This window comes from Pleuronectes platessa, chromosome 7 (genome assembly GCF_947347685.1).
Source record: "Pleuronectes platessa chromosome 7, fPlePla1.1, whole genome shotgun sequence".
Taxonomy (NCBI): Eukaryota; Metazoa; Chordata; class Actinopteri; order Pleuronectiformes; family Pleuronectidae; genus Pleuronectes; species Pleuronectes platessa.
Window position 1 is genome coordinate 15,756,907 of NC_070632.1, and position 13,210 is coordinate 15,770,116.

The 13,210-nt window shown below is 44.0% G+C and overlaps 1 protein-coding gene across 4 annotated transcripts; it reads left to right on the forward strand.

Moving 5' to 3' along the window:
• Positions 1 to 2,491: 2,491 nt before the first annotated feature.
• On the forward strand, positions 2,492 to 8,946 carry pgghg (protein-glucosylgalactosylhydroxylysine glucosidase). Of its 4 annotated transcripts, none has more exons than XM_053426132.1 (15): positions 2,492 to 2,575; positions 2,699 to 2,722; positions 3,214 to 3,553; positions 3,646 to 3,856; positions 3,944 to 4,379; positions 4,468 to 4,587; positions 5,173 to 5,304; positions 5,382 to 5,493; positions 5,938 to 6,010; positions 6,090 to 6,226; positions 6,319 to 6,452; positions 7,171 to 7,266; positions 7,374 to 7,471; positions 7,555 to 7,778; positions 8,722 to 8,946. In XM_053426132.1, the coding sequence occupies exons 3-15, from the start codon at positions 3,310 to 3,312 to the stop codon at positions 8,796 to 8,798; spliced, it is 2,094 nt and encodes a 697-aa protein (XP_053282107.1). In that variant the 5' UTR covers positions 2,492 to 2,575; positions 2,699 to 2,722; positions 3,214 to 3,309; the 3' UTR covers positions 8,799 to 8,946. The 4 variants fall into 4 exon arrangements, with proteins under 4 accessions (XP_053282107.1, XP_053282106.1, XP_053282105.1 ...); XM_053426131.1 differs by having other exon boundaries at positions 2,501 to 2,575; positions 2,699 to 2,818; XM_053426130.1 differs by having other exon boundaries at positions 2,501 to 2,818.
• The last annotated feature ends 4,264 nt before the right edge of the window (positions 8,947 to 13,210 follow it).

The following is a 13,210-nucleotide window of genomic DNA, read 5'->3' on the forward strand; positions in this document are numbered from 1 at the left end:
ATTGAATAATACTCCATCAGATTATTCATAAAAGGTATTAGTACACATCTATATAACAAGTTAGATCCTAAACTCTGTACTCACCGTTCACTTGTGTGAACTCTGGTCACCTGGTTGTTGTAGTTTTTCTGCTCCATCTACACTTTGCTGTATCATCCCTGCATGAACTGTGTCAGCTAGTTTTCTCTGGTAGCCAGATGTTCTACATGGGGGGGGGGGGGGGACGGGGACAGAACAGCTCCAATGCTGCGATGCTCGCACACCAGCCGAGGAAACGGGGCAACACAAATGTATTAACAGTATGTTAGGACTGTAATGTTAATCTGCTGCTGCTCCCAGATGTACTGTACATCATGACTGATTTGACTAACATGAAAGAAATTTGCCATTACACATGCTGGATGAGTGTTGTGTAGGCGTGTGGCTGTAGGAGTTCTCTTGTCCATTTTGAGCTTAAGTGGCGTTAGCACCAGCCATCCATCTGTTTGTCTCATCTGAGACGTAGAGATGGACCACTGTCTTGCAGGGTAGAAGCACTGACAACAAGCTGAGCTCCTAATAAGGAAGGGCCGGCTGGCTGAGACGCTCTCTCTGTAAATATCCCTCAGGTCTGAGAAAGACAGAGGAAGGGAGCTGGGGAGGAAGAGGGAAGCGGATGGATTGCAGCCTTATATGGACAAAGCACTGCTTTTCCCAAGGTTTGTGGCTCTGACCCCGGCATGATGCCAGACGCTGCACATATGGCTCCTCAGCACCACCAAGAGGTGCAACTCGTCCAATGCCACAGCTGAAAAGACAAATCGGACTTCTCCATTGCAGAATTGTTTTTTGTTTTGTTTTTGACAACTTTAGAACAATTTAAACCTCAGACAATACTCTAACTAAGGCTTGGTTACCAAAAGAAAATGGTGGGCAACTGCCTCAAAGACCCAAATCCTCAGTTGCCTGTCAGGCTCCAGGTTGTTTGTGTGTAATAACTTGGTGTATTGATTGATTTAGTTTAATATTCACTGTAGCACTAAAGTACTGACTTTATCACAGCATTAAAGTGACTTCTTTTGCCTAATCGTCAGGCCCTGTCTTGTAAATTTGATTGTATTATTTCAGTTGATGTTTTCCCCACACGCTCATTTAATGAAGAACTCCAGAGATATGGTATTGAATTGGATACAAAACCAGCTCCTCAGGCTTCTGCAGCAGAACTAGGTGAACATTATGTTTAGTCCCAGACATATTAAAGCATCTATATCTGACATCTCCTCTCCCCTAAGATCTCTGGCTACTGTACCGTGCTGAATATTGTTGATTAATCAGTGATGTTCCGTATGCACCAGCTTTAAGGTTGTCATGGTTAAACCTATCATGAAGAAATCACACCTTGATCCCGAGTCTCTAGATAATATTGAGAATCAAACTCCTCCATTGTTTTTTCAGAACTTCTGGAGAGAGTTGGGACTCAGCAGCTTTCAGGCCTCTTTTCTAACAGGAATCTTTCTGGACTTAGCAGTCCGCCCAAGGGCCTGTCACTCCACTGAAACAACACGTACTAAAGTTGTAAATGATTTTCTGCTTTCTTTGGATCCAGACTCCACCTCAGTGCTCCTCTTTACTGCATCTCACCGCAGCTTTTGATACCATAGATCATTGTAGAGACTCCTGCACCAAATGGGAAACAGATTTGGGGTCTCTGGCCTGAAAGATCTGAAAGAACACAATGTATCTTATATTCCTCATTTACAGTAATAATGGGACATCAATAGCATATCTATTGTTCGTGTTTTAATAAAGGAGACACAAAAAATTATTATTATACATTGAACAAACAAGAAACCAACCAACCACCAAAAGTTAATAGAAATGTAAATTATAAACTTATCATTTATCAGGTAAAACTGAGTTTTAAAAAAAATTTAAGAAGAGAATAAATCATAAAAATAGATGATTTACAATGGAAGCAAGTCATTAAATGCCTGGTAGCAAGAAGGAAACATCAGTGTGGGTAGGAGTAAAATAATAATCTAATATCTTATATAAAAAACCACGAGGGAGAATTTATGGAGCGAGCGGTGAGCGGGAGAGAGATGACATGATTTAGTTTTGAGAGAGTGACGTGGTGATTCTTGGAAAGAAGGGATGAAAATGTAAACACTCTCACTGTGACCTGGAGACTATTTCTCCTGTCTCTGCCAAGTGGCTGTGGTCATTATGAATATGTAGGTAAGTAAGTATGAGGTGGCAGATACTGCCACCTCGAACGAGACATGGCTGTTTAAACCAACTAGCCAACACACACACGCACACAAAACGGTGTGTTTATAATGTAGAAGAAGCTTTTTGAACATATATAATGTGATTTGATTTTAAACAGAATGAAATGAGTGTTTTAGGTATGAAGTGGTGGTGTCCTTCGCACAGCCCGTGCCTCATCCTTCACATTCTTCCATTCCATGTTTTCCAGCAGACCAAAGGTCAGGTCCAGGTTTTCCATACAGCCCCTGAGCTTCAGGACCTCCCACACTCATGATACTCGACCAACTTGGAAGTTGATTTTCTTTGCTTTGTCTAAATATGAACTGTAAGAAAAGTAAATACAGCACATCAGCTGTGTTTTGAAGGTTAAAATGTCAAGAACAAGCGGTTTGGGAACTCCTGCAGATTCGTTTTTCTCTCTCTTTTTTTGTTGTTGTCTTTGTTGCAGGATCAGATGCTTCTTCCTGCTCATGTGAGACTGACACATCCCCACTGTAGGAGTGTTGTTGAGGGGATTCTGGTGGATGTGTTTTGAGGCCTGCAGCTGTTTAGACTGACTCTTAACTGTGTATTTATTTTTATTTTGTCCAATTCATGTCTTCTAAGTAAACCACATTTCAGACATGGTTAAATAAGAAGGAAAAATTTATGCAGTGATTGGATTTGGGGAATTTCTGTATTTGTTTAGTGAGTGGCAAATTTTTCACTCCAGCTTTCTGCGCAGTGTCTCAGGATGACATGTAGACACGTTATGTGACACACAAGTGTCAAAGTATTTCAATCTACAATTAGACTTGACCAGCAGGAACCTGTTAAAAGTGTGTGTGTGTGTCTATTCAAAGAAATTATCGAATGTCTCTCACCTGCGCATGTGCAAGAATATAGCATGTAATCTCAGTAAAGGGGAATAATAGTGCAAATTGAAAACTGCTGTCAAAATAGAAATGTTCTCATGCCCCACAGTGAGTAACATAACTGCACATTCATCATCTCCTGGGAGCCTCTCATCAACCCCTGACTGCCCTGGAAAAGACTCCGATCAGAAACCCCCTCCTCGCCATGTCCAGCCTTTCAGACCCTTACATCTTCTCCACTGACGTTCTGCCCAGTGACCGGCGCTTCCTCCCTCCCCTGGCCAACGGGCTCCTGGGCTGGAGGGTGTACAACAACATCATGCACATGGGCGGCGTGTACAACGGGGAAGGCGGACGTTGCCACCGGGCAGATGTCCCCTGCCCTCTGGGCGTTAAAGCCGAGACAGAGGAACCTGCCCAGCACTCATACAGTTTGGACACAAACACAGGTGAGAACCTCTAATTGGAAAAACATCTGTGTCCCTGCTGATCTCAAGTTGAGAAGATGCATCACTGTTAACCGTCTCGTTTTCTCGTTCAGGCATTTTCACTCACACTCTGAGCTCGGGCAGTGTGACTGCCTCACAGTCTTTATATTCACATCGATACTACCCCAACCTGATGGTGATGGAGGTTTCGTTGGTGCGGCAGGGGACGGCAGAGGAGCCAGTTACTGTTAAGCTAGTCAGCTCGTTCACACCTCAGAGCAAAGACATTGCTTTTGAGGCTGGCCCTGATTATAAAGGAGGAAGGTACGGTTTACAAAATACATGTAAAATACTTCTATTTTTCTGTTTAGTAGTGTGATCTTATATGGGGTCTATTGTCCCCTCTTCCAGGCACATCCATGGACAGACGTCCACTGCTGAGATCCCTGGAGGCTCCTGTGCCACTGTTCACCTTATTTGGACCTCCATACCTGAGACCCTGACGCTGCTTCCAGAGCAGAGCCAGGCCCGCTGGGGCTTCATCCTGGTGGTGGCCAATGATTTAAACTCTGCTCAGGCCAACTTCGATGAGGGCCTAAATCTGATTGCAACTGGTGACCTGCGTCCGTCTCACGAGGAGGCCTGGAAAGAGCTGTGGCTCCAGAGCAAGGTGGAGGTGTCAGGGTCAGAGAGCCTCTGCAAGGCTCTGATCGGCTGCATGTTCTACCTCCTCAGCGCCTTCCCCAACATACACGACACCTCCAGCTCTTTTGGGGGAGTCAGTCCAGGCGGGCTGTCTAATGGTGGGGATGGTCAGGACTACTGGGGCCATGTTTTCTGGGACCAGGTAAGGCTGGTGGCAATTTATGCCTACATACATGTTATTTTGATTTATCGTATGATTAATGTTTCACCCAATGACTCTGATGTGACAGGACATGTGGATGTATCCTGGGATCGCCCTTTTCTACCCCAAGTTAGCCCGATCTGTGCTGGAGTACAGGGTGAGGACTATAGATGGCGCTAAAGACAATGCCCAAAAGCAAGGCTACAAGGTATGATGACGATGATCAGTATCACACATTGCAGCCCTTCTGCCTTCACTAAAAGCTCACTGTGCTCTTACTTGATAAACACACACACACACACACACACACACACACAGCTTAAAATGTGTTCAGTGAAGGAAAAAAGAGGAGTTGGTCTTTGTAGTTTTATACTGGGAACAGTTCTGAAAGTCTGAGGACAGTGTGCATGGCAAAGAACCAACTATAATATTTTCCCATATAAGCATTTTAATTACTATATTCCAAGTACCAATTATGATATAAACAAATTACTGTATATAAAGATGTATAATGTATTTCCTCTTCGTCCCACTGTACAAAAGTGAAGACAAAATATTTAAGATGAGAGCTGCCATCGTGCGCTGATGATGTCATTTTGGAGCCCTTATCTGTGTAGTAGTGATCGGGGTGTGCAGCCACTTTATCGAGGTCCCACCGATCAGTCTCAGCTGTCAATCATGACATTTGACCCTGTTTTTGTACCATCAAACAAAGCTGTATTAACAACACATAAGCATCAAATATTTGGGCTAGCAGAGAAAAAAACTATTCAAAATCTTAACATCATTACAGGGAATAAAGTTCCCATGGGAGAGTGCTGTGTCGGGGCGGGAGGTGTGTCCAGAGGACATCTATGGAAACCAAGAGATTCACATCAATGGAGACGTCACCCTGGCCTTCCAACACTATCTCTACCTCAGTGAGGTAAACTCCTTCCTCCCCTTGCATCATCACGTCGTCTCACACTGTAGGGAAAGTGTTAACTGAGCTCTTTGTTACAGGATCTGTCCATGTTCAGAGAGGCCAAGGGCAGTGAGGTGATATACGGTGTGGCTGATTACTGGGTTTCTAGAGTAACATGGAGCCCTGAGGACCAGAAGTACCATCTCCTAGGTAAAGAGCATTAGTAGAAAGATAAGACATGGAGAGAATGTGTTTAGTTTGACACTGCTATCAGGAGAATTCTTCAATCAAAGCAAAATGCTACTTATTCGCCATCGCAAAAACTCACTATCTCACCAAAAGACGTCTACAATGAAGCAGAACGTAATTTTTAAATGAATTTTTTAATGTTGACACCTTTTTATTTAATTTGCTTTATTTGATTTTGTTTTATTTTGTAATATCTGATACTTTAAAGTTTCTATTTGTGTTGATGAACTTGTTTTTTCCCCTCTGTAATCATGGATTTTTAAATGGTAAATTGAAATGGTACATTTTGAATAGCTAAATAGATGATACACCTTGTGTCTAACTTAACTGTTTAATAATCATGAAATGTCACTGAATATGCTTTTTACACATATATGAAGCATTTCTTTTTGATGCCCTGTTTAGGTGTAATGCCGCCTGATGAGTATTACTACAATGTCAACAACTCTGTGTTCACAAACACGGTGGCCAAATTCAGGTACTGGTATTTCAGTTTTTCCCTTCTTTGCATATGAACTTGTTAATACTAATAATACAAAACGTTAGTCATGTGTCAGTCTGCAGTTTGCTGTAGAGTTGGCCGATCTCCTCCAACACCCTTCACCGAAGGAATGGAAAGAAGTGGCCGAGCACATCAAGATACCGTTTGACACAGAATCCCAGTACCACCCTGAGTTCGATGGCTACGTTAAAGGTTTGTTTTTGCACCTTTCTGGCTCTAACCCACTTCAGAATATGCCGAGTGCTTGTGACTTCACATCAGACTGTCTGTTGTACCCATCAAAGGTCAACCAGTGAAGCAGGCAGACACGGTGATGCTGGGTTATCCTCTTGGTTTGCCAATGTCTGCCGAGATCAGAAGGAATGATCTAGAGGCATACGAGCCAGTGACAGACCCTGAAGGTCCAGCGATGACATGGGTAAGACACAGTGTGTAGTATTGTGGTTAACTTTATTAGATATTACAATTTTATATCAACAGCAATATGCACTTAAAGTGATGCTATAGAACTTTTAACTTAAATTGAATTGTGTACTCTTTCAAATGTGTGCAGTGACACACAATCTCAACTCAATACTGAGGCAAACTAGGTATTTGTCACGATATTACTGTGTTAGTTAACAAATTGAATGAGTAATTTCTACTTCTGTGTTAATGTTTTACATATATTTGGGATACACCATTATATCATAGCTGACACCTGTGTGCAATTTATAGACACATGCATTGGTTTTACTTTAAACTACCAAAGGTAAACACACTTATTTTATTGTTGCTGTCCATGTGGTATCTTGTATTGTCTGGTTATTAATACTGATCTATGTGATGTATCTGGTGAGGGGACGTTTATTCTTTATCCGATAATACATTTTTATTTTATGAATTTGATGTTTTTTGTCAATTCTTTATTTGTAAAGTAACTACCGACAGATAAATGTCGTAAAACTTCAATATACCGCTCTGAAATGTAGTGTAGTATCATAAAGTGAAATGAAATTGATTGTACTTGTACATTTATGTACTTGTTTACTGTCCTTATTATATGTGGGTGACTTAATGATTACAAATACAGGGTCCATTATTTGATCATTGCTTTTGGTTCATGTGGTTTTATTTTATTTTTTCTTGCATCTAAGGGGATGTTTGCAATCGGCTGGCTGGAGCTGGGGGAGGCTGAGAGAGCCCAACGTTTACTTGAAAAGTGCTTCAGCAACATCCAGGGCCCGTTCCAGGTATCCCTCTGATGCTCACACCCACAGTATACTTATACTAATATGAGTACTAGTAGTCAAACTCTGATCTGAATACTGAGTGATTGTGTGATTATCTCTCCTCTCAGGTGTGGAGTGAATCAACAGATGGCTCTGGTGCAGTCAACTTTCTCACGGGTATGGGAGGATTCCTGCAAGCTGTGCTGTTTGGTTACACTGGCTTCAGGTAACACACTATGAAGAAACACATCAGAACGAACGCAGCACGTACACAGTGATACAGTTTGTCTGTGTTTTTTTTTTCAACAGAGTTCAGAAGGAATGTTTGGCCTTTTCCCCAATTCTTCCCAATGACATTTCTGAGCTCTGTCTTCGGGGTGTCAACTACCTTGGGAATCAGATGGACTGGCTGCTGAGAAAAGATGAAGTTTGTATCATAGTGAGGAAACAGACAAGGAGCGATGGCAGCGCTAAGCCCCACGATCTACAGGTGGTCCTGAAGGCATCAGGAGAAAAAATCCCTCTCACACCAGGTGACACACAAACCAAGAAACTGTTTCTGTTGTATACTAATAATATAGAGCGTCACATTTCACCTCCTGAACCAAACAGTATATTCATAAACTCAATGACTATAGTACACAAGGCCTTGAAGGATATTGTATTTGATTGACAACACAAGAAACAGTTCAATCAAGACTGGATTACTCCACGTGGAAAGTTCCCGATGGCCCCATGTTTACTCTATTCTATTACTGTCTTCATTATTCAATTAACTTCAAGTCTTTTTTAAATATACACCACTAAAGTACAATTCTCCATCTTGTGGGCTTCCTGTCTTTAAGAAGCACCCTGTCCCCAAATCATATTTAATTATGTTATTTTATTGAGATCATTACTTGTAAAGTTGCATTTTATCAACATGCTCAATTTATATGAGTCAACTAAAACACAGAAAACCTTGGTGTAAGGTCACTTTATTCCATCATAGTTTACTATGTAGTACAGTATTCTAAATGGATGTGAAGTTATTTCTTTAATAATGGATTGCTTGCTCAGTGTTTAAACTATCAGTGAAAGAATAAACTACACCCATATTTGTTTGACCAACTTTAAAAAACTCCAAAATTATGTATATCAGAATAGTTAAAAACTCAAAATATTCATACTTAAGGTGATACTAAAACTTTGGCGAACTTGCCAAATTGTCTCCAGCTCTAGATTACGGGTTTGTGTCTAGGGAACTGTTTTTTTAAATGTTTACCCCAGGCCCCTCACAGGAGGTTAATTTGGATATAAGACCAATAATGAGAAAGGTAATCATAGGCTAGGTCCTAAACTGCATGTGTATACTATTTTCCAGCCCTAGAAATGTATATCTTTCATATTTACTAAATAGCTTTGTTAAAGTGAAGTCGTAAGAATTATCCACTAACAGTTTAATATGAATTCACTCACGTGCGTCTCTATTTTCAGGGAAGCCAGTAACTCTTCCTCGGGAACCTGGCTGCGTTTGTAAACTTCCTTCGGTGTCTTCCTGCTGGCCTTTGTAAAACAGGAATCCCTGCTCCTCCTCATCATTTCAATTGTGCATAATAAAAAACCTGTTGAGCAAGCTATTTTATATCTACGCTGCTGGTGTGCTGTATGCTGACATTAACTTGACCAAAATGTACAAAATTTAATAAAGGTTGATGTGAATTCTGTTTGTTTTTCTGATCATAGCTCTGTCACAGAGCAGTATGCACATGGATTTTTGATTTAATGGAACCATCACCTTATCGTGGTGGAGAGGTTTGCGTGTCCCTGTGAACCTGAGGGCTGTGTTGTCTGGAGCCTTGTGCTCCTGGTAGGGTCTCTCATGGCAGAGTGGTCTCAGGTGAGGGGCCAGACTAAGAATGGTTCAAAAAGCCTCAATGAATATCGGAAAAAGAGGAGATGTGACCCGGCCCGGAGGAAGCCCGGGCCCCCCGTCTGGAGCTAGGCCCAGACGGAGGGCTCGATGGCGAGCGCCTGGTGGCCGGGTTTGCCACGGAGCCCGGTCGGGCACAGCCCGAACAAACTACGTGGCACCCCCCCTCTCTTCATCTCATGGGCCCACCACCTGTGGGAAGACCCGTTGGGGTCGGGTGCGCAGCCACATGGGTGGCAGCGAAGGTCAGGGGTCTCGACGGACCAGACCCGGGCGGCAGAAGCTGGCTCTGGGGACGTGGAACGTCACCTCGCTGTGGGGAAAGGAACCGGAGCTTGTGAGGGAGGTGGAGAGCTATCAGTTAGATCTGGTGGGGCTTACCTCCACGCACAGTCTCAGCTCTGGTACCGTACTCCTGGATAAGGGTTGGACTCTATTCTTCTCCGGAGTTGCCAAGGGCGTGAGGCGCCGGGCGGGTGTGGGGATACTCATAAATCCCCGGCTGAGCGCCGCGGTGTTGGAGTTTACCCCGGTAGACGAGAGGGTCGCCTCCCTGCGCCTAAGGGTTGTAGGGGGGAAAACTCTGACTGTTGTTTGTGCGTATGCACCAAACAGCAGCTCAGAGTACTCTGCCTTCTTGGAGACCCTGAATGGAGTCCTGTATGGGGCTCCAGTAGGGGACTCCGTAGTTCTGCTGGGTGACTTCAACGCCCACGTGGGCAACGATGGAGACACCTGGAGAGGCGTGGTGGGGAGGAACGGCCTCCCTGATCTGAACCCGAGCGGTCGTTTGTTATCGGACTTCTGTGCTAGTCATGGATTATCCATAACAAACACCATGTTCGAACATAAGGGTGCTCATAAGTGTACCTGGTACCAGAGTACCCTAGGCCGAAGATCAATGATCGATTTTGTGATCGTGTCATCTGATCTGAGGCCGCATGTTTTGGACACTCGGGTAAAGAGAGGGGCGGAACTGTCAACCGACCACCATCTGGTTGTGAGTTGGATCAGGGAATGGGGGAAATTTCCGGATAGACCTGGTAAGCCCAAACGAGTAGTGCGGGTGAACTGGGAACGTCTGGAGGAGGCCCCCGTCCTAGGTATCTTCAACTCACACCTCCGGCGGAGTTTTTCTGGCATTCCTGTGGAGGTTGGGGGCATTGAGCCGGAGTGGGCGGTGTTCAAAGCCTCCATTGCTGAAGCTGCAACGGCTAGCTGTGGCCTCAGGGTCTTAGGCTCCTCAAGGGGCGGTAACCCTCGGACACCGTGGTGGATCCCGGTGGTCAGGGAAGCCGTCCGATTGAAGAAGGAGGCCTTCCGGGATATGATATCCTGGAGGACTCCTGACTCGGTTGCAGGGTACCGACAGGCCCGAAGGGCTGCAGCTGCTGCCGTGTCGGAGGCTAAGCAGCGGGTGTGGGAGAAGTTCGGAGAGGCCATGGAGAAGGACTTTCGGTCGGCACCAAAGTGTTTCTGGAAGACTATCCGGCACCTCAGGAGGGGGAAACGGGGAACCATCCAAGCTGTGTACAGTAAGGATTGGACTCTGTTGACCTCAACTGAGGAGGTTGTCGGACGTTGGAAGGAACACTTTGAGGAACTCCTGAATCCGAATAACACGCCCTCTATGTTGGAGGCAGAGCTCGAGGTTGATGGTGTTTCGTCATCAATTTCCCTGGTGGAGGTCACTGAGGTAGTCAAACATCTCCGCAGTGGCAAAGCCCCAGGGATTGATGAGATCCAGCCAGAAATGCTAAAGGCTCTGGGTGTTGAGGGGCTGTCATGGTTGACAGGCCTATTCAACATCGCGTGGGAGTCGGGTACAGTGCCAAAGGAGTGGCAAACCGGGGTGGTGGTTCCCCTGTTCAAAAAGGGGACCAGAGAGTGTGTACCAATTACCGGGGTATCGCACTTCTCAGCCTCCCTGGTAAAGTCTACTCCAAGGTGCTGGAAAGGAGGGTTCGGCCGATCGTCGAACCTCAGATTGAAGAGGAACAATGCGGTTTTCGCCCCGGACGTGGAACTACGGACCAGCTCTTCACTCTCGCAAGGATCCTGGAGGGGGCCTGGGAGTATGCCCATCCGGTCTACATGTGTTTTGTGGATCTGGAGAAGGCGTATGACCGGGTCCCCCGGGAGAAACTGTGGGAGGTGCTGCGGGAGTATGGGGTAAGGGGGTCTATCCTCAGGGCCATCCAATCCCTGTACTCCCAAAGCGAGAGCTGTGTTTGTGTCCTCGGCAGCCAGTCAGTTTTGTTCTCAGTGGGAGCCAGTGTTGAGATTATATCTCAACACTGGCCTGGGAACGCCTCGGGATCCCCCCGTCAGAGTTGGTCAATGTGGCCCGGGAAAGGGAAGTCTGGGGCCCCCTGCTTGAGCTGCTCCCCCCGCGACCCGACCCCGGATAAGCTGACGAAAATGAGATGATGAGATTAGAAGAGAAATATGAAAAATGAAGTGTAGTGGATGTTCTGTCTGGTCAGTGTTGGGGCTGTAGGACCGGCTCATTTAAAAAAAACAAAACACTGCTTGTTTGTGGTAATGAAAAGAAAATGTTTGAGACACATTAAATTCACAACACAGTGGTCTACAAACATTTATTGCAATTTACTTGCATCATCTATACAACACTAAGAATAAGCTACTTATTTTTATAATATGCCATGTGACAAAACTATGAACCAATTGTTCATGAAATATATTCATATTGTTTCCGGCTTTTGTGGTTTTACAAGCTATAAGCATGCAAGCAATACTATGGTGGCCCTGAGAGCTAAACGCATTGCATCTCAAGAAAACACTCAAGTAGATACAATTAAATCAGGAGGTGAGCAGTTCACATGCACAACTCCAGATTTCTTTAATCTATGACCACTGACACTGCAGGAGTGTAGTTGTTGTTTACGGCTCAGCATCAAAAGATTCATAGTGAATGTATGTCCGTGATAAAGAACATCGTGTTTTATTGGCTTGTAATCAAACTTTGACGCCACGCCACGGTCACACCGTGTGACGAAAAATTTGATCTTTGAGTTAGTTTGTATCTCCATCTTGTTGTGATGACACTCATCTCAATTTGAAATTGATGTGATGTGGGCCCTGGTACAAGTTCCCTCAAAGTAAAAATGTGGAATATGGCCAAAATGGCCACTAAATGCAAAATAGCAGTCTTCATGTTGCGTTTTTCCAATTGTACCTCTGAACTTTTTTGTTTGCCTGGTCATGATACACATGTGTATCGAATTTTGTGAAGATCCAGCAGCACACAAAACAGTCAAATACAAGAGCATAAGAATAATAAAAGGTCAAAATAGGTCAAAAATAAGCTGTCACTGTAAAGAAGTATGTGCTAATGTGGTATTTGACATTACAAATATTTTAAAGACAAGGTGATTGAAATACCCACGTAACCAAGGTAAGAGTATAATAACTAAAGCTATTCAAAGTTGTGCATTCGCCTAACAAAGCCTTTGAAATTCTGGTACAGCAGATGTAAGTGTTTGTTTTTTGAAAGGGGAAAACAGTGCACAGAAATAAAACTTAAAATATAAGATGTAAAACAATATATTAAATAAGATAAACATAGACAGTAAGGGTGACAGTAAGGCAGCCTAGTGCTTATTTTGTAAAATTGGTGATGTTCTTACAAAGTCCTTGTTTTTGGTCTATTTGTGTGTATTAACCTTCCGTGTATACAGCCGTCAGGACACAGAGAGTGTTTATTTAACATTGGTAAACTGAACCACCACTTATTGATGTTGTCATCACACATCCTGTCTGTTAGTTACCCTGGAGAAAGACAATGGGACAAAGCACAGACCGAGGTCATCACATTTATACTCACTGCAAAAAACGTGACATTGTTCAGCTTCAGATTTGCTGTAAGTGTTTGTGTGTTTGTGTGTTTGATGTGATCTTTTTGTCTATGGTTTGAGTGGGATGGGCGGGGCGGAGGAAATCCTGCCACACATCGAGTGGTCGATTTAAATCGTGGCAGCGCTGTAACTCCGCCCTGGTCTTTTGTTGGGTTTGCACGTTTTGTTCTCACGC